We start from the raw sequence: 23,041 nt of genomic DNA, 5'->3' as shown, positions 1-23,041 counted from the left end.
AATTAGGGGATTAAAATGTCTTCTTGTCTAATGTTAAATAGAAAACAAAATTGATTTATATTGAAGATATGTTAGTACTCTCTTTAGTTTCTTACATCATTACTCCTACTATTTAAAATTATAGAGGAACTTCTAAATTATTGTGTTAAGATCTTCAACAATTAAGAGTTAAATTGGACCAGCCAGTGACTCAGTGGTTAAGGAAGCTGTATTCACATGGCTGACTATGTGGTTTGAGTCCCAGACATGGTAACCTTGGTAACCTAAAAAACAGGTTAGGAGTGAGTGTGCCATCCTAAATCCCCAAATAAGGGAGAAATAGAGGAGAAGGGATTGCAGCAGGTCCAACCCACAAGATGTGTGGGGGGTACTTTCTCATACTATCTTTTCCTCTGGTGTGCATACAGATAATATATAACATATAAATACATTTTATATGAATATGTGCATATTCAACATATATAAATTATATATGGTATGTGTGTATGTGTACAAAGTATGCACACACACACACACACACACATATATATAGGGATGGCATATTTTTATTTTTTATTTGTTTGTTTTTTATTTTTATTGCCAGAGGATGAGTTCATATGCCAGAGAAAAAGAGAAAGACAGAGACAGAGAAAGAGAGAAAGCACCTCCTTCAATGGGGCCGATGACATAGTCCTTTTCCCTGTTTCTCTATCCCTTCCTCATACTGGACATGCAGAATCACACACATCCAGTATATCTTCCAGGGCACCAAGGCTAGGATTTGAATTGTGGTTGGCCTTATAGGATCTGGTTTCTTATACACAAAACTTATCCAGTGTACTATGGGACTGAATGTTGATCAGATCACCAGAGAGAGACATAGAGATCCTGTCAGGATTTTGAGCACTCAAACTTGTGCCCAGTGTATTTTTCATGTTGCTGCTGAGGCTGGGAGTGGGTCCAGTAAACTAGTTCTTGTCTCAGGCTTACAAAGAATTAGAGACGTAGTCATTCAGAGGAATAGCAAAACAGGAGTTTTAGGGGAGAGAGAGCACCCTCAGACAGGCAGAGAGGGCCCCAGATCGGGTTTCTGCTAAGGGGCTAAGTTCCAGCCTTTTATCCTAATTAGAAAGAGGAACTGGCCTTTTCTCCAAAGGTGTCGTCTCATCAGGTGATTTATGTTTCTATTTTGGAGGATGGAAAATAATGTATATGGGCCTTAATGCTTTAAGACAGTGATTTAATCCTATTTTTGTCTATCTTTGCTAGTGGCCTATACAATTCCTGCTTTCTGCCTTGGCCTTCCCAAGCCTGGGGTTCAGGCACCATCAACTATATCATCGTCCCCTTAGATGTTGTTGATTATGTCTGTACATTAAGGGTTCTGATTAAGAACTATATGGGAAAGTTAGGTCGCCAGCATCTCTGTTTTAACCAGATACTGGCTGGCCCTGGGATTAAGGCAGTTCATTCTGATAGAATAGCACCCTGTCATTGTTCAGTCCCCTCTTTAGTTTCCTTATTTCCCCACGTATAGGTATCTAAGGTACAGCTAATATTTAATGTAATACATATTGTTTCTTACAGTTCCTATAAACAATAGAAAGGCCATGCTGTTTCCATTCTCGGGGCCAGAAACCTGTCACTGGGGTTGAGATTCAGAGTGCATGGTCAGGTGCTGATATCTGATTCCATTACCTACTTGACTACTGGACTGACCATTCTTAAGCTTTAGGTTTGTGGTTAGCACCTCGGCAGTGTTTTTAAACTTACTTGAAACAATCAGCCCACATTGTCTGCTTCTGTATCACTCAGGGGGTGTGCATATTTCTAAGGTTTAAAATTGTCATATTTATTTTTGGATATAAAACTCTGTGAAGGAGTCATACCTTCTTTGCATTAACTAGGTTAGAACAAAGAAAAGAAAAATGGCACTGGAGCTTATTATTTTCAGCAAGGGTGGCATTGCTTCCCCAGAGGAGACCATCCCCTCTCCTGAACTCCATTATTCTCTCTGTTATAAGCCCCTGTTGCACCCTCTTGCTCTTCAGCAAACTCATTTTTTTTTTTGTTTTACACTGGTTTACAAACCCCAAGATAGGGGTATGGCATAATTTTGTGTATTATTATGTCCATAATTCTTTGAACAGCCTCACTGCCCAAGAAAGACGAACCGAGTAGTTGCTGAATGAGTGGGTAAAGAAACTGGATATTGAAGAAACTGTGAATGTGTAGCACAGCTGTCTTAAGGATTTCAAAAGCATGCCTACATTCACGGCTGGTGTCATTTCTTAACTCTACTAGTCATTTAGTGACTTAGACAAGTTACAGCCTCTTTAGCCTAACCCTGCCTGTTTTCCCATGCCGATTCTAGTGCCTCCCTTAACACTTCCAGCAGTAATGGGAAACAGGCTACTTTGGCAGATGCATCTACTTTAGGTTTCCAAAAGCATAGCAAAGTGCCTCGTTTATCAATTTCAGTACTTATCCACTTAAAATCATGAACTCATAGATAAGCTATATCTTCAGTCTTAGATACGATAATAGAATGGGCTAATAATCTATTTCCTGTGTGAAGAAAGTTCTACTTCACCAAAAAAATAATTAAACAGTAAAAGAGAATCATGGTATGGCATCAAAACTTTAACATTTTTTGTCTCCTGAAAGACAGTTTGTGTTTGTTGTGCTGTTACTTTAATCCAAGCATAAATTGAACACACTTAATTTGAATAAATCCTTAGTCATCACCATAAACTCAGAAAGAGTTATCGCCTTCCTATAATAATTTAATTTAATTTATTATTAGTATTATTATTTTTAAATTTTCTATAGGGCATGTGTGCTCACCAGAGAGAGACAGAGAGAAAATGAGAAAGCAAGCTGCCAGGTTCAGGACTCAAACTGTGGTCAGCCATGTAAGAGTCCAGAGCCTAAACCACCACAACACTTGCTGACCTAGCATTGTTATTTTTACAGTCAAAATTACATAAATTATAAAACTATAAAAAATTACAGTTATAAAATGTTGGCTCAACATGAATTAATAGAGTCTGAGTAATGAGGTTAAAAAAGATGTATCTTCATCTATCTCTATAGTCAGCCTACAGTTTATTTATACTTACACTTTTGGGAGATTAAGATTTTCATTTGCAGATACATAATTCAAAAAACAAAAAATTGCATTTTTATATAGTTATTATAGAAGTAGTTAGATCCTAATAATAACTTTTTTTCTTTACTTTGATAGGGTGCATGCACACTCAAGTGGGAGTAAAAAGAAAGAAAGAGAGAGAGAGAGAGAAAGCACCCCTCAACGAGGCCTTATCCCACTGCAATTCTTTGTCCTCTATATCTCTGCCCCATCAGAAGCCTGGGCATGTGTATGGCCAACATGTTGCTTCCAGGTTGAAGATACAAATCGCAGCCACCCATGTGGGATCCAACTTCCTCTGGATAATGATTAACTGCTGCATCATGGGATGTAGCACTAGCTGCTATTTTTCAAGGTTATGACTCCTAAAGCAGTAAAACAAACAAGTTACCCAGTTATCCTCATTGCTTCCTCAAGAAAGCTGATGGAAGTAGCTATTCCCATCAATTATGTTATAATGAGATGTAAACAGGACAGACAGGTTAAAGAACTTAACTGTGTGTAAATGGTTAACAAATGGCCATTGTTATGGTTACATTGCTTCATGTCATTTAATTCATAAGTGATACATGGTTTCAGATAACTTAATTCATGAATTTATATTAGTTTTTTTTCTGTGTTATTGTAGTACTTACAGTTGTTTTGTTTGTTTGTTTTCTTTTTAATTTTGCTATAGGGTGTGTGTGCTCACTGGAGAAAGACAGAGAAAGAGGTTGAAAGTGAGAAATCACTCCTCATGGAGACGGCCACACCGCAATTTCTTCTCCATTATCTTCATGGTATTGTGAACACGCACGCCCATGCAAGAAACCAAGTCTGGGAGTAGAACAACATAGGCAGCCATGGACTTGAGGATCCATCCACCTTAGCTGACCCAATACCCTGCCACCTAACTGGTCCAATATGATTTAAACTGTGATTTTATGAAAAGAATCAGTATTTAAGTGTAGAATGTTTGAGGAAACAATATCATTCTTTTTTATGGTAGTGACTTATTTAAAAGCCTATCAGTTTCCCTTGCTTTTTGTATCATTGTGACTCATAAAACATCATAGCAGTAAAAAAAAAAGTACAATATGAATCTGTAAGTATTATTCACACTTTATCTCCAAGACCCTTTATCTTCTCCCATCCAATAAACATTTAACAATAGTTTCTGTTAAATTTAAATTTTATAAATTTAATAAATTATTTTAATGAATATACTACTGTTTATTATATATTATATTTCTTTTCCTATTCACATGGTTATTAGTCAACAAATGACTAAAACAAAACTAATATATGTGAATTTTAAAAAGGTCTTAATGGAGATGAATTATTAGCCATATTAAGTATTAATTATAAAAAACATCCCTTTTTGCTAATACAAACAATATTAAATGTTACATAGAAAAATGTTATAAATGATAGTGACTTCAATGGCATAGCAACTAATTTATTCCTTTGCATAAGAAAATATTAATTTTTGTTATTGATAAAGCCACTCATTTCATTCCAAGATAAATCTTTTTAAAAATTATGACTTTAGGGACCAGCAGTTGGCATAACGACTATGTTGCTGGACTCCCATTCGGTCACCCACTTGTTTGAGTACCAGACCCCGTGACTTAAACTCACGCCAGGTGCGTGTGCTTGTGTGCGCAAGGTCCCAAGAGGAGAATGGAGGAGAAGGGATTGCAGCGTGGCCATCTCCCCTGGGGGATGATTTCTCACTTTCTGTCTCTCTGTCTTTCTGTCTTCCTGGTGAGTGCATGCGCCCTATAGCAAAATCCTCCTCCCCAAAAAAGATGACTTTAGTGTACAGATATTTACAAAATATGTTTTTACACTTTTACAGAAAGATAAGGAAGATCAATGGCTGGAGAAAAAAGTGCAAGGAAATAAAGACCACATTATTTTGGAGCATCTGCAGTGGACGATGGGGTACGAAGTTCAAATCACAGCGGCCAATAGATTGGGATATTCTGAACCCACAGTTGATGAGTGCAACATGCCACCAAAGCCCAACATTATTAAAGGTAAGCAAAACTGTATTCTTTCTTATCATGAACATTGATATGATGCATTTTTGTAATCCCTATTGAACCTTTTTCCTAATAAAGAAAACATCAATTTATAACCTAAAATGTGAATTTTAGGCTCCAATCATCATTATTGTGACAAATCAAACTCAACGTTTCTCAGCCGATCTTACCATGGGGTGTTGATTAATTTGTGAACAAGCCTGTGATATCTTCAGCAGTTGAAGTGGTGGGGGGAGGGTAAGCAGAGGGAGAGGAGTGAAGGTTGGAGGGATTGATGAACATGAGTGTGGACAGTATCTGTTGAGACCGTAAGAAATCTACGCAAAGAACACTTCTCTGTCTTTCATGTGGGAGCCAGTGCTCCAACTGAGGCTAGATTTAGGCAAAGGCAATGAAGAGCCTATCCATGCCTGATCAAGCAAGCTGCATTTGGAAAAAACAAAATTGATCACACAGTGAGGCAGAAACAGCTATCACTGTAACTCCACAGGAGCTATAGTTAAGAGTTTCAAGGAGGCTCAGAGCATGTCTGGACACTCAAAATTTATTTTCATCCCCTACACGTGAATTCCATTTCTACAGGAAACAGGGCTTATATCACAACATGTTGCTATGTTAGTAATATTGTCAAAGTCTACAGGAGTAATATTAATGTGTTTTCAGATATAGGCCATAGAGGTAAAGATGCAGGAACTTACCTGGTCCAAAAGTCTATCTTATGCTGTTAATGAGTTGCCATATTGTTCATATTTTAACATTTATTTTCCTTAAGTTTTACCTTTAATATTTAAATTTTATACAGACATATGTGTATATACATACATATATACACACATTCTATAGATATACACATAGAGAGATGAAAGCAGTGTATTAATTCATAAACTTTGGTTTATTTAAGTCTTATTATAACAGAGTACCAGTATTGGTACTGATAATATTTTTGAAACTGGAAATGAAACTTCAGTTTAGTCATGTAATTTAACCCTCTTATAATTTCAGATTGATAGCAATATCATTTATTTTGAGGTTATATCATACATCCATTTTTTAAAAAATTGAAAGCAGTGTTATACAATTAATCTTTTGATTAAAATGTAATTAGTATTGGGGCCGGCAGGTGGCATGGTGGTTAAGGGCACTGGACTCCCACATGGCTGGCTGTCTGCAGTTCGAGTCCTGGACCTGGCATCTTGCCTTCTCACTTTCTCTCTGACTCTATCCCTCTGTTGTCAAATTAAAATAAATAAAAAGAGAGAGAGAGAGAGAAAGCACCCCTCAACGAGGCCTTATCCCACTGCAATTCTTTGTCCTCTATATCTCTGCCCCATCAGAAGCCTGGGCATGTGTATGGCCAACATGTTGCTTCCAGGTTGAAGATACAAATCGCAGCCACCCATGTGGGATCCAACTTCCTCTGGATAATGATTAACTGCTGCATCATGGGATGTAGCACTAGCTGCTATTTTTCAAGGTTATGACTCCTAAAGCAGTAAAACAAACAAGTTACCCAGTTATCCTCATTGCTTCCTCAAGAAAGCTGATGGAAGTAGCTATTCCCATCAATTATGTTATAATGAGATGTAAACAGGACAGACAGGTTAAAGAACTTAACTGTGTGTAAATGGTTAACAAATGGCCATTGTTATGGTTACATTGCTTCATGTCATTTAATTCATAAGTGATACATGGTTTCAGATAACTTAATTCATGAATTTATATTAGTTTTTTTTCTGTGTTATTGTAGTACTTACAGTTGTTTTGTTTGTTTGTTTTCTTTTTAATTTTGCTATAGGGTGTGTGTGCTCACTGGAGAAAGACAGAGAAAGAGGTTGAAAGTGAGAAATCACTCCTCATGGAGACGGCCACACCGCAATTTCTTCTCCATTATCTTCATGGTATTGTGAACACGCACGCCCATGCAAGAAACCAAGTCTGGGAGTAGAACAACATAGGCAGCCATGGACTTGAGGATCCATCCACCTTAGCTGACCCAATACCCTGCCACCTAACTGGTCCAATATGATTTAAACTGTGATTTTATGAAAAGAATCAGTATTTAAGTGTAGAATGTTTGAGGAAACAATATCATTCTTTTTTATGGTAGTGACTTATTTAAAAGCCTATCAGTTTCCCTTGCTTTTTGTATCATTGTGACTCATAAAACATCATAGCAGTAAAAAAAAAAGTACAATATGAATCTGTAAGTATTATTCACACTTTATCTCCAAGACCCTTTATCTTCTCCCATCCAATAAACATTTAACAATAGTTTCTGTTAAATTTAAATTTTATAAATTTAATAAATTATTTTAATGAATATACTACTGTTTATTATATATTATATTTATTTTCCTATTCACATGGTTATTAGTCAACAAATGACTAAAACAAAACTAATATATGTGAATTTTAAAAAGGTCTTAATGGAGATGAATTATTAGCCATATTAAGTATTAATTATAAAAAACATCCCTTTTTGCTAATACAAACAATATTAAATGTTACATAGAAAAATGTTATAAATGATAGTGACTTCAATGGCATAGCAACTAATTTATTCCTTTGCATAAGAAAATATTAATTTTTGTTATTGATAAAGCCACTCATTTCATTCCAAGATAAATCTTTTTAAAAATTATGACTTTAGGGACCAGCAGTTGGCATAACGACTATGTTGCTGGACTCCCATTCGGTCACCCACTTGTTTGAGTACCAGACCCCGTGACTTAAACTCACGCCAGGTGCGTGTGCTTGTGTGCGCAAGGTCCCAAGAGGAGAATGGAGGAGAAGGGATTGCAGCGTGGCCATCTCCCCTGGGGGATGATTTCTCACTTTCTGTCTCTCTGTCTTTCTGTCTTCCTGGTGAGTGCATGCGCCCTATAGCAAAATCCTCCTCCCCAAAAAAGATGACTTTAGTGTACAGATATTTACAAAATATGTTTTTACACTTTTACAGAAAGATAAGGAAGATCAATGGCTGGAGAAAAAAGTGCAAGGAAATAAAGACCACATTATTTTGGAGCATCTGCAGTGGACGATGGGGTACGAAGTTCAAATCACAGCGGCCAATAGATTGGGATATTCTGAACCCACAGTTTATGAGTTCAACATGCCACCAAAGCCCAACATTATTAAAGGTAAGCAAAACTGTATTCTTTCTTATCATGAACATTGATATGATGCATTTTTGTAATCCCTATTGAACCTTTTTCCTAATAAAGAAAACATCAATTTATAACCTAAAATGTGAATTTTAGGCTCCAATCATCATTATTGTGACAAATCAAACTCAACGTTTCTCAGCCGATCTTACCATGGGGTGTTGATTAATTTGTGAACAAGCCTGTGATATCTTCAGCAGTTGAAGTGGTGGGGGGAGGGTAAGCAGAGGGAGAGGAGTGAAGGTTGGAGGGATTGATGAACATGAGTGTGGACAGTATCTGTTGAGACCGTAAGAAATCTACGCAAAGAACACTTCTCTGTCTTTCATGTGGGAGCCAGTGCTCCAACTGAGGCTAGATTTAGGCAAAGGCAATGAAGAGCCTATCCATGCCTGATCAAGCAAGCTGCATTTGGAAAAAACAAAATTGATCACACAGTGAGGCAGAAACAGCTATCACTGTAACTCCACAGGAGCTATAGTTAAGAGTTTCAAGGAGGCTCAGAGCATGTCTGGACACTCAAAATTTATTTTCATCCCCTACACGTGAATTCCATTTCTACAGGAAACAGGGCTTATATCACAACATGTTGCTATGTTAGTAATATTGTCAAAGTCTACAGGAGTAATATTAATGTGTTTTCAGATATAGGCCATAGAGGTAAAGATGCAGGAACTTACCTGGTCCAAAAGTCTATCTTATGCTGTTAATGAGTTGCCATATTGTTCATATTTTAACATTTATTTTCCTTAAGTTTTACCTTTAATATTTAAATTTTATACAGACATATGTGTATATACATACATATATACACACATTCTATAGATATACACATAGAGAGATGAAAGCAGTGTATTAATTCATAAACTTTGGTTTATTTAAGTCTTATTATAACAGAGTACCAGTATTGGTACTGATAATATTTTTGAAACTGGAAATGAAACTTCAGTTTAGTCATGTAATTTAACCCTCTTATAATTTCAGATTGATAGCAATATCATTTATTTTGAGGTTATATCATACATCCATTTTTTAAAAAATTGAAAGCAGTGTTATACAATTAATCTTTTGATTAAAATGTAATTAGTATTGGGGCCGGCAGGTGGCATGGTGGTTAAGGGCACTGGACTCCCACATGGCTGGCTGTCTGCAGTTCGAGTCCTGGACCTGGCATCTTGCCTTCTCACTTTCTCTCTGACTCTATCCCTCTGTTGTCAAATTAAAATAAATAAAATGAATAAAGTCAAATAAAATAATCTTTTAAAATGTAATTAGTATTGATTATAAGATTTAGAAGTAATTTACATTATAGCTTTGTTTTGCTAATAGAATAAAAGCTACAATTCTAATTCAAAATTATGAAGTTTAGAGCCTCTAGAAATAACATGAATAACTTCTTCATGACGGCATTTTCTTTATAATTCACATATTCTGCACTCATTGTCTTAATTTATTTTTAAATCTGTATTGGAAAAGGAAGAGTTAACCTCATTTTACAAATACGATTTTTTATTTTTTATATGAATTTATTTTATACATTCAGTACAGCTGGTAAAATGCATTTACCCAACATGAACACGCATCTCACCAGTCCAGTGGAAGATAATCATACAACTTATTATCAACAGACAATCCTCCATTTCTGTGTCCCTCTAATGTCTTGCCACTCTATCTTTCTCCTTGATTACTTTCTTCTTACTCTCTCCCATCTCCCAGCCTCTTCCCACATTGTCTCCAGCTTCCATAAATGTTTTCCATGCATCTGTATCCTCTAATCTTTCAGTTTCTGCCATCGAGTGCAGTCAGTCAGTGCAGACATATTCAGTGGAGACATACAATATCTCTCTTTCATATCCTAGTTTGCAGAAAATATGATTTCATGAGCTTAAATTATCTGTTCATGTGACAAATCTGATCCCTTTAGGGGATGATGCACCTAAGCAAAAATGGTTGCATATATTGTACTGTCAACTTCACTGCCTCTGTGAGTTTAAATCATCCATACCTGCTTATACAAAAATAATCCCTTATGTTTGTAGTATTTAATCTCCATGCAGATATCAGGAACATGATATAAGTATGATGGGGTTAGAGTCTCTGAATAGAATTGTTGCAGTACACTTCACCCTCCTAATTTGTTTATTTCATATGTGTGGGGAAACTGTAAATTCTCATTAAGATAAAACTTAGTATTCTACATTAAAAATAATATTGTATGAAGTAAAAGACAAAATTTTAATAAAATTTCATAGGTCACAAAATGTGAAAAAATAGATTTTAGGCAAGTTACATTTTATATCCTCAGAATCCCTGCTATCATAATCAATTATTGATAACGAAGCAAAACACAGGTATGACAAAAGGTTAAAATAAAAGTTCAGAGTAAAGCAGATGGCATGATTGTTAAGATCCTGGATTTCCACATGGCCAAAATGGTTTGAGTCCCAAACACAGTGACTTGAAAATCACATTGGTATGTGTGGCTGTGTGCCCAAAATCTGAGAGGAGAATGGAAAAGAAGAGATTGTAGTGTGGCCATCTCCTCTGAGGATTGATTTCTCACTTTTCATCTCTCTGTCTCCGTCTTTCTCTAGTGAGTGCATGTGCCCTATGGCAACACTTAAAGAAAAAAAAAAAAGAATTTAAAGGCCCAAATATATGTATGAAGGTACAGTAATGAATGAGACATGCTTTGATGTATTTACCCAAAAACTATTTGTATTTGTTTGTTTCTCTTTCAGAAACTTTGGGGGAGAACTTATAGGTAAGATCTGGAAGGAAAATTGACACCAATCTAGTTAATTTCCCCAGATTTGTTCTTGTCACAGAACTTCTCTTGATATTTTCTATAGGGCACGTGCATTCTCCAGACAGACAGACAGACAGAGACAGAGAGACATAAAGTGAGAAATCACCCCCAGGAGGGGATGGCCACACTACAATCCCTTCTCCTCCATTCTCCTCTCAGGATCTTGGGCATGCACGCATACACGCTCGGTGTGAGTTTAAGCCACCCAGTCCAGGACTTGAACCACAGTCGACTACATGGGAGTCCAGGGACATAACCATTATGCAACTGCTGGTCTCAGTATATACTTCTTATTCACTAAAGTTAGTTTCTTCTGATCTGCAATGTTTAGATGCATTGTTCACTTATTCATTTTAGAGCCCAGACCCTGCTTTGTGATGAGTATGGAGATGGGTCCAAGGGTTTCATCTGTTGAACACATAGAAGTGTTTTCCAAACTACACAATCTAGCAGGGAAGTCAGGCAGTCAGAATGAGTTTAAGTAGTCCACATATAAAGAATGTGCTCATGCAACTGGATGCTATAAAGAGCTAGGTAAGGGATAGTATTAGGGGACACTTCCCTAAAGAAGTAACTTTCAAAGAGATGCCTATATGGTGGCTGGTGGCTGAATTTTTCAGGGGAAGTGTGCTACTTTGAAGAACTCTCTATAACACAAAAGAGCTTGCTCTGCCTTAGGAAATGCAAAAGGGAGAACCCAGATGTGTGTGTGACGGAAAACAGAAAGAGCTTGCTCTGCCTTAGGAAATGCAAAAGAGAGAACCCAGATGTCTGTGTGATGGAAAACAGGGCTAGAGAGGGAGCTTATACTCAGACAGCCCAAAGCCTTCTAAGACCCATATAGATAATGAAAAAAATAAACAGATCCTAAATGAAGGAAGAGATGTTTTGAACAGGGAGGTTAGTTAAGTAGAAGTTATTATGAACAGATGAACAGATTATTTTTGCTCTCATGTAAGAGCGAGAGATGGGCTAATTAAAATACCTTAAAATAATGATAACTGTCAGGAACCGGCAGGCGGCATGGGTGGCTTTATCACTTTCCTTCTCTCTCTCTCTCTCTCTTACTCTGTCCCTCTCTCTCTCTCTTACTCTGTCCCTCTCTGGTCAAAATAAAATATACAAATAAATAAATACATAAATAAATTAAATGAAGTTCAATAAAATAATTCTTTTAAAAAAAGAAATAATGATAATTGTAAAAAAAAAAAAAAAAGTTTCTGAAACATTTTGGTTGTAGATTATCCCTACCTGAGAAATAGATTGAATTCAGTAATGGTCACTTTTCAGTTTCTGGCTTGGGCAACTAAAACATAACTGGTGTTATTTTTCAAACTGAAATATTTTGTAAGAGGAGCACGGAACAGGATTTGGAGAATGAGGACCAAACATAAGATTGGCTTCATATTTGTTAATTTCAAAATATCAAATCATTGGTTAATTGTGTGGATCTAGAGATGAAGATAGGCGTGACGTGCAAACACACTGAGCAGAGGTTGGTCTTAAAGAAGTGATTTGCAATCTGCATTAAGACAAAATCACTCAAAAATATAATGACTGTGTTCTGTGAAGAGGGGTTGGTATCTGCAATACACACTAATATTTTCCTAGCACCAATGTTCAGGGCATACTTCTTGAGTAACTGAAGAGTACGGGGTGAAGAACTGATACCCAAGGAACTGTCATATTACACTGGAAGAAGATACAACACTCTCTTCCCTATACCCCAAAATGAGACTAAATGCTCTAGAGTTACTAGAAAAACTTTAGAGTGTGTTACTTTAGAAGTTAAGAGGGAGTCTTATTAATAAAGAAAAGGTGTGAAGTGTCAAATGGTGCTGAGATTAAATGAACCAAAATAGGTAGAGGTGTATTTATTACAACCAGCTCTGTTGTAGTGGTTCAGGAAGAAATTAGGGAAGAATAGATTGGGGATTACATGTGAGAGTAAGAAGTTAGGCTGTAATTTGTCACTTATAATAATGTTTTTTAAAAAGATAAACAGAGGGAAAAAAAAAAAAACAGGCAGTGTTGGACTTCTGTGATGAAGAAGGCTAGAGGGTCATACCTGATGAAGCAGATCGAGTAGTCAAAGAAACGTTCGAAGTCCAGATGTAAAGACAGCTATGTGTAGAGGCAGAAGAAGGTGTGCAGCTTTCTAAGCTGTGCAGCTGATACAAAGTCATCTTACCTTATTAAAGGGGAAAATAAGACAATTGTTTTATCCATAAAAGTGCCACAAAATTATGTCTACTCGACTGTGATTGAATCTTTTGACGCCTGAGACCCCTTAGAAAGCCACATCAATGACATGCCTTTATAAATTAAAAATTATTCAGTTTGAATGTATGTTTCTTGAATGAACTGTTTAGGCTGTGATGCCAGGGAATTTAGGATATTTGAAACCCACAAAATTCTAGAATTAACATGTATTTGCAAAATATGGAAAAATTATCTTCATCTATTTTTAATCACAACTGCTCTTATATGATTTACTTTTCCATTTTAAAATAAAAATATAAATTCTAACTCATGTCTAAAGTAAGTTATCTATAATAGACTAGTCTTTTTGTTTAAGATGAAGAAGAAATGTAATTTCAAGTTTATTTGGTTTTAATTTATTTTTATACAGCATGTGTTATAGAAAATCCAAGTATGTTTTAAGAGTTTTTAAATTTAAAAAGCATGTGCCTTATATTTATTAAGACTTATTTGACCTTTTTGCACACAATAAGCTAAATCAAAAGTATATTTGTTTGTTGGACTGAAAGATTTTTTTAAAAAATAATCTCATATTACAGTCACATGCAATATATTCTATTGAAAAACATTGTTTTTCTATACATGTGTGTATCTCAGTAGCTAGCACATTTATCTATAGGATTCTGAATTTTAAAAGATCTTGGAACTATTAATATAGTTTTATTTCTGCTTTTTATTCAAGATGTATTTTTTTAAAGGTGTGTCTATTAATTCATAGAGAAATAGAGGCAAAATTACTCATGCTCTCTTTTGAAATGTTATGTACAGCATAACTTTATTTTATTTTATAAAAAATAAATAATGAACATATAAAATAGTATTGGCAAATTCACTGTTATAAAATTATTCCAAAACTATATATGGAATAAGATGCTGATAAAATGCCATTTATTGATTTGTCCCATACCTTAAAATGCTACTAAATTGCTGGATTGAATATAATCTAAGGTTTTAAAGAAATCCCTGTAGAAAAGTAAATCTGCTTTGGAAAATATGTCCCACCATTTCTTTTGACATATAGCATGGTCTATATTGTTTGTATTTAACCAAAAAGACAGACTTTAGTGTATTTTAGTAATTGCTTCCTTTTTCTCATTTAATTACTGTGAATATAGGGTATATCTAATTGTTAACATTGACTGTCAATACAATTTTGTGACATAGAGTCCTGGTACAATGTTTTTAATATCTGGTGGTAAAATAGTTCTATGGTCTGGAAACACATATATTTAAACATTTTAAAAGTTGGAAAGCTGAAAAGGTTTGCGACATATCACCACTACAAAATACATTACTAAAAAATTTAAATTAGCTTGGTATTCATGAGCTTTTTAATTATACTTCTAATGAACTACGGAGTAAATTTTGACAACCTTAACTTTAGTTCCAAGCAATAGTAATATGGCCTTTCATCTCTGGATAACTGAGCATGAACAGAAAATACAACATTCAACCACATAGCAAATACAAAAATGTATTGATAAGATAAATGTATGATCATTTTATAACATAAATTAAAGAATTGTGGAACAATGTTAAAATTGAAGTTTAATTAACCGAGGGGATTTCAGTTAACTCTCTGAAGTTCTCAGTCAAACCTAAATATGCTCATAACAATATTTCTTTGGTTTGACACATATTGAGAAACTAAGTCTATACCTTATTTTCATGATCTTTGGTTCTCAAAATTATTTTAAAAGAAGTTCAGTGACATAAGCCTACAATAGGCCTGTGGCCAGTTGACTTAATACTTTACATTTTTTTTATTTTGTGTTTATGTAATTTTTAATTATATCATTTGGTAGTTCATTTATAATTAAATACATAATACATGACTGTTCTTATTAAATATTTATTCTAAGAAATTATGGTAGAAAAAATGTCATCAAATCCTGTAAAATGCCCTGAGCTCATATTTAATGTAGCACAGTGAATTTAGCACAATGGAATGACTGATGGCATTTCCCTGTTGTACTTTTAACTTACAAATAGTAAGATGTTCTCATTAAAAGAATCAGTGACAAGACTAATGTTTAAGTAATGCGAAATAAACATTTTAATATGGAGACTTAATCTAGGTTTTTAATATATGACAACTGTTTAGAAATGTTTTACACAAGATTTCAACCATTCTTTGTCTTGTATCAAAGTATTTTCTTGTAGGTAATTGTGAATGGCTTTGTGTAAATGTTGCATTAATTATTTTCTCTTTTTTTTTTCTTTCCTACTGTCACGTTTTTTCTTTCCTTTATTTTCATGTTTGTAATTTTACTCTTTTTTTCCTTAATTATTTTCTTCTATTTCTATTGTCAAAAACAATTTTCCATCATGCAGATAAATGCTGTGAAGCGAATACAGGCGAAAACGGAAGCCAGTCATGGCAGCTGAACGCTGCAGGGTTTTCTTTCATTATAGCCATAAGTTTGTCTTGTATGTTTTAATGTTGTTGTTATATCATGTGATATTCCCTTTTATGCCCTACAAATTAAAAAGTACATCATAACCAGGCTAATCTAAAATTATAATCAAAGATTTTTTAAGGTGCAATTAATTATGCATGTATTCTTACCCATAAATAGTCACTTTTTTCTTTCCGGATTGTCAATCTTTCAAGTGGATTTGTCAGAAAAGTATTGAAGAATTTTTAGTCATGACTGTTTCTTCCAGCTCCCAGTTCACTGCATTAAATGTTTTATTCTAAAATTTCTTTTAATCTCTAAAGTTGACCTTGTTAAATATCATGTCATTTGTGCTTGGAATTTAATTTGCTCTATCTAATCTTTCACTTGATTATTTTGCAAATATAATTTAATGTCCATAGCCTTACATTGTATAAGTCATAGTATTATTATGCTGAATTTTGGATCATTTCTATGAGTTTCGATTGTTGCTTTTAAATGTAAATTTCCAAATTTATGAACATTTCCAATATTTCATGGTGATCATGAGTTACATAAAACACAAACATGGTATCTTATTATATTAAATGTGTATCCTATTATGCTCTCTATTTTTCTTTTAATGACTTACAGTGTCTTTAAAAATAAATGTTCAATACAGTTCCTTCTTTGAAATGTGATACCAATTTTTTTATTATTAAGTGAAAACATCTCTGCAGTTACCTCAGAGTAAACAATAAGTTAAACTGAATATATTTTTAAAATGGCACTAAATTCACTGGACTCAGACTATGTTTTAACCTGGCTTTATGGCCTGGTGATTTATCAACATATATAGTTATTTATTGCATTTTTCTGGACACTTAAAAGTCAACATAGTTTCAGGGATCACAGAGAGAAGTAAATATTTTAGATACCACTTTCCAAAAGATAAAATTGGGATGAGAAAACATAGATTTCACATTTCAAAGTAAGCTGGATTTGAGAGATTAGCCCAATGAATAGTTTTTTAAGTTTTTGCATTTCTAGTCATTTTAAAATGAGACAAGTATTTTAGGTTTGTTTGTTTTTTGCTGTTGTTAATTTTGTTTGTTTGTTTGAAAATTTCTGGCCAAATCCTTGAAGCAATTCTTTTTATTTATAAGGGCAATTAGAAAACAACCAGATTTATGTACATTCATTCAAGTGACTATAACTAATGTAGTCAATCAAGTGATTACATACTGAACCTTGAGATTCATTCATCAAAAACAATTATTTTGTTGCCTGAAAGTATTCTTTCTCTTTTTGAAGAAATATCTACAGAATTCTTTCAGGTGAGGTCTCATGGTTGGCTTCCCAGTAGTCATCAGTTTTCTTTTAATTAATCTTTTCCAAACACTTTGGAAAAATACAGATAAAATCCATTTGTCTTTCTGCTAAGACAAATGGATTTCCTAATTTATACAGCATAGAAACCTAAACAATTTATGAGGAAAGTGTTGTTTTCTAAACCACCATTATCAATCTCCTTTTCATGAAATAACTAACTATAATTACATATCATCTTCCTTGATATTTAAGATTAGAGCAGATATTATGATTACTAATGTGTGAAAAGCATTGGAAAAGAAGGGAATTATAGCAACATGTCCAGGAACATTTTTTTTTTCATTTATTATACCCTAAATGGATCTTTTCAGTAAGTTTTAAATATTTCCAAGAAAGTTATGTAGAAATTTATCTTGATTTAGGATTACAGAATACGTTTTTTGAAAGCATGAAACATATCTTCAGTAAATTAACACAGAGATGATTTATTTTGAAGTTTTACATTTCATAACTCAAGGTTATCAGAAGTGATACAGAGAACACTAAAAATCAGGTTTATATCCATACAAGACATACTTTGTCAACTATGAAAAACCCTAACGTTAAAATGTTATTATCTTAGTAGAATTATTTATACTTAAAGCAATGTTGATTAAAATTTTTGAACATCGGGGCCAGCAGGTAGTGTGGTACTTAAGATGCTGGACTCCCACAAGGCCAACCATGGTTCAAGGCCCTGTCCTGGTGGCTTAAATCATGCCAGGTGTGTGTGCATGCATCCCTAGAATGTCAGGAGGAGAATTGGGTAGAAGGGATTGTAGCATGACCATCCCCACTGTGGACTAATTTCTCACTTTCCATTTCACTGTCTCTTTTTCTTTACAAGTGCATGTGCCCAATGGCAAAACAAAACAAAACAAAACAAACAAACAAAAAACAAGAAACAAACAAAATTGAGCATGTAAGTGCGGCTCAAGCTTTTAATCTTAAAATTAGTAAGTAATCTGTCCTTCGGTCAAATGTTTACTCTCAAATGAGCACTTATTTTACAGATCTGACATATGTATAAATTATTTAAAAATATTCTCAGAGATCCAAATACAATAGAGTTAGTGCTTTGTTTTTCTTATAAGAAATCGGAAAGCATAAAACTCTAACCAATGATACTGTTGCATTTCAAAATGGGACTTTAAAAATGATAAATTTGTGGTTTTAAAAACAGTTAAAATATGTGTTATTATCTTTTCCATAATCTGAGTTTTACTATTGTTACATGCAACTATAAAATGTGACAACTCTTTTTTTGATCTATTTAATATACTTCTTTCTTCTAATTCTTTCTTGCAAATTCCCTCTTTTTCTACCTTTCTATTTCTTCTCACTTTCTTGCTGTAGCTTCTTGTCTTTCTGTCATTATTCTTTTTCTCGTTTTCTCTTTTCTTTCAACCTTTGTCTTTGTTCTCTTTCTCTCTTTTTCTTTAATAAGTACAATGTTTGCTTTTGTTTATCATTGTTAAGATTTAAAAACATGAATTTGTGCTATCATAAAACCTTCAGCAATGCTCATGGCTGGTAGGTGGTGTGGTGGTTAAGGGCACTGGACTCCCACATGGGCAACTGTGGTTCGAGTACCAGACATGGCGGCTTGCTTTATAACTTTCCCTCTCTCTCTCTCTCCCCCTCTGTCCTCCTGTGGTCAAATTAAAATAAATAAATAAGTAAATAAAGTTAAATAAATAAGTAAATAAAGTTAAATAAAAAATAATTATTGGGAACAAAAGCCTTCATCAAGGCTAATAAATTGAATAGGTAACTCTAATTTATGTATTTCAAATTATTGGGCATATTGATGTCCTACAAGTAGTCCTTGGAATAATTATAATGTAATTTAAATTGGTGATGAATTCATTTCAAATCAATTATGGCATAAATATCATGAGTTTTTTTAGTCATTAATGCTTACTGATTAACTTTTAATATTCCAAAGATATTTTAGTACCTCACTAAAGAAAAAAGTTGTTTTAAAAATTGTCATAAGGCACTTATACTCTCCAGTGAGAGGCAGCAAGAAAAAGGGATAGTGAGAAAGCAACTGCTATCAGGGAGATGGCCAAGCCACAGTCCTTGTTCCTCAATTCTCTCAAGATTTGGGGCATGCATGCACACTTAGTGAGTTTTTTTAAGCTACTGGTCCTGGATTCAAACCATTCAGTTGGCCAGGTATGATTCAGCTGCCTTAACTAACATTTTTTTCTCTTGGCCCAAGAAAAAAAAAAATTAAATCTTGTTCACATGTTCTTTCAAATGATCACCTAAATTAGATAGTTCTTCTAAAGGTAACATTTTAAAATGTTAAGTATAAAGTTGTAGTATTCTGTTTACTTTATCACACTTAATAGCTTGATATACACATCAATATTATGTCAGTATATAAGCATAATCTCAATTTTTTATTTAAGACAAAAGATGTATTTGGTTTGAATCTAATTTAGTATTCTGAAATAAGACAAAAAATGAGAGTTTAATGTCAATGCTTTGTTTTCCAAATACCTTCAGTTTTGTTATCTTATCTAAGATTATGAAACAGAGAAGAGATAAATGGTAGTAAGTCTCCACTCCTTGTGCCTATTAACTATGCAATTATCAAGTCTAAAATATTTATTGGTAAATATTACAAGTGGAATTTCTGTAACATCAAATTCAGCTAATATTTTGTAAAATAAAAATGTAAAACCTAAAGAATGAAAAAATGCATTACGGTTAAGATTTCTATCCACATTTCTGAAGTAATGTGACCTACATCTGATATGTAGATTATTATATCGATTTTTTTAAAGATAGATTCATCCAAGAAATACACTTTATTTTAAGGGTGAGCTAATCTGATATTGATTATATTAAGTTTAGGTATATAGTGAATGTTCTTCATTGTGTGTGTTCAGAATAAATTAAGTTATTCTTTACTATTCCATTTTAGGTAATAAAAGTATAAAGTTACACATCTCAAAGAATTGATAATATTAAGATATATAGCATCATTAGAAATTATACCTGGTTTATTTTTATTCTAAATATATACTAAATGAACACTATGAGATAAATCTCCTAGTCTTTTTTCCTCCTACAAGTAAGAAATTAAAAATTACTGTTTCAAAATAACATCCACAATTCATGAACTCCTTTCAAAAATATTTTTATCTCACATCTTACACCGATTTTATGTATAATGCTTCTGTTTTTAAATGACTATTTCTTATCATTTTAATTGCATTTTTATCATAGTTTATTTTCTTGAAAAAATATGTACATGTTATAAGTGTATTGTCTTCAACTTCATCTCTTCTTTAAAATCCCCAACATAATATCCAGCATTATATGTAATCCTATGCATGTGGTTCATAGTATATTAAATGTCATTTTATTTTCTGTACCTCTGTGTCTCCATTGTTGTAATAAAGAAAACTGAGGAAAAGCTTTGTTACATGTGTTTTCTTTATTACTGGTACAACCGTTTTGTCCTTGCTGTGTGTTTTCATTTCTAACTTGATCAAATGTGTATCTCAAAAATTTTTATTTGGGCAGGAACGAGTAATAAATATATTGCCATTGATTGCTTTTAATTCTGGAGTGACTAACATATTAGCAGTAGTCTAATTGACAATTAGATTGTACAACAGAACAAACTAGGAAACAACAGAAAACATTTTACTTTTAGTAGTAAATCTAGTTCTAGCATCTCAGAAACCTTGATCGTTCATCAGATGATATTTTAATAAAACACACGTACATAGTAATTTCAATAATGTGAGAATCATTGAGTACCAGGCATTACTAGCAAAATTTCATAACAGCAGAATACTGCTGGATACTGTTGAATTTTCTGTAATCTCTTTTGAGCGCCAACAATTCCCGATATTTTGGAGAATGCCTTAGGTAAAATACTTCATCCACACCTTATACAATTCCTCTCAAATAAATGTCATTTCTTTCTTATATTAGATGAAAATGTGAGGCCTAAAGAAGTTCAATAATTTACAGAGTGGAAGGTCATAATTAGAACCCAGCCCATTGTCCTTAATAACAACAATATACTGTTTTTTCTTAGTTTTAACACTAGGGCTCAGCTAATGACTGTGTAGAATGTAAATTAACCACATTTTGTAGTGAAAAAAGATCACTCTTTCTGGCATAGGTATGAGTAGGAAACTGATGTACTTCTCTTATACAAATAACATTAAGCATTGCAGTGCAATATATTACAGGAATTACAAAAGAGAGACTATTCATTTTCAAGACTTGGATTATTTTAAACCATGCTTTATCCTCTTACTCTAGAGCTGCCCACTCCAAATGGTATATCATCCTACAAATGCCACCTGTATGTAGATATTCATATACATTTTAAAGTGAAATTTTAATATTTACATTCTGTTGTAACATTTGTGTTTTTAAAAGGATACAAGTACAGAAATTTAATACACCAAGAGATAAATAGTTGTTTCTCAATTCTTACTTTTTTCTGAAGTTCCTTGACAATGAAATGATTTCAAATAGGAAATACTTGGGACTTGTTGAGCATTGTTATAATTACTATCATAGTAACTTTATATTACTTTATAAATTTCATATGGCTATTATTTTGAGACATTGGGAAATAAATTTGAAGACATATAGAAATATTCTAAACAGACACCTATTTTATTATATCCACAAACAGGATTATAGAAGTCAAATAGTCTTTGGCAGTTCAAACAACTTGGAACCTGTTTCCTATCTTTGTTTCATCAAATTACATTAAATCAAAGTTAGCACAAGTTATAAGGTCAATTAACCTAGCTTCTTTGCTTATTCTTAACTGATTCATGGGGGAAAAAAAACATGTCACAGAGGAAAGGCCCGTATCTACCCAGCCTTGTTTTCTTTCCAGTCATGGTACTTGTTTGACAGATGCTGTCTTTCTCAAACATTACAAATAGCTTCTCTCCAATAGTCAATATAAATAAACTCACACTGAATTGATGGTGCTAAATTCATATCTAATTAAATCTGACTCAATTACTGCATTTTACGCATTTCCTGAAAACACCTTGGAAGATGACTTGTTTAAACCATTGGTAGAAATAGATATTTTTCTATTAATATAAAATATATTTTTTTTACTGTACACTAAACAGGAAGTAGATTTTTATGCCTCAAAATTTATCTTTTATTCTATTTTAAATGGTATTGTAGGGTACATGTTCTCATCAGAGAGAGACAGACAGATAGAGAGAAGGAAAGTGAGAAAGAACACCCAGGGATTATGACTACACCCCAGTACCTTTTCTTCTATTCTTCTTTCCAGATTTTATGCTTGGGGTATCCTTCAAGATGCCAGATCCCAGACTTGAACTACGCAGTTGATCATATGGGATCCAGCTGACTTAACCACCATGCCAAAGACTGGTCTCATGTATCTTTTCTTTTTTTTTTTTAAGAAATCATATAGCTTTAAAAAACTTAATTTGCATAATGGCTATGTGCATATTCCTCTACTGATTTTTTTTCCCCCCTACTGTTACAAAAAGAAATTTTCTAACAGTGAAAATACTTCATCCACATCTTATACAATCCCACTGAAGTAAATATCATTTACTGTTAAATATGGAGGATATTGGGGCCAGAGAGTGGCATAGCAACAATACAGCTAGACTCACATGGAAAGGTCCCAGATTAATGTCCCAGGGTGTCCCTTTGCAAGCTAAGTATAACAGTCCCTGTGATCCTGTTTGGATGAGGGTGGGGACGGATCATGGCATGAAGACCCATTTAGGGGTGCCTCTCTAATCCTCAGAAGAAATAATCAAAAAATCTTAGAAAAAAGAGGAGAGAGAAAGAGGACTTTTTTTTTTTTTTTTTTTTTTTTTTTTTTTTTTTGATAAAAAAAAAACAAAAAAATC

The 23,041-nt window shown here is 33.6% G+C and overlaps 1 protein-coding gene across 1 annotated transcript in view; it reads left to right on the top strand.

The window, feature by feature from the left end:
* The window catches only part of NCAM2 (neural cell adhesion molecule 2), a 602,380-nt gene that overhangs the window by 547,814 nt on the left and 31,525 nt on the right, over positions 1 to 23,041 (top strand). The window contains exon 16 of the mRNA XM_006162056.3: positions 8,117 to 8,297. Coding sequence (XP_006162118.1) covers positions 8,117 to 8,297 — 181 coding nt within the window. The remainder of the gene's footprint in view (positions 1 to 8,116; positions 8,298 to 23,041) is intronic.

The sequence above is a fragment of the Tupaia chinensis genome, unplaced genomic scaffold (assembly GCF_000334495.1).
Source record: "Tupaia chinensis unplaced genomic scaffold, TupChi_1.0 Scaffold139612_1, whole genome shotgun sequence".
Lineage (NCBI taxonomy): Eukaryota > Metazoa > Chordata > Mammalia > Scandentia > Tupaiidae > Tupaia > Tupaia belangeri.
The sequence above is the reverse complement of the archived record's forward strand: the minus strand, read 5'-3'. Positions and strand labels throughout refer to the sequence as shown.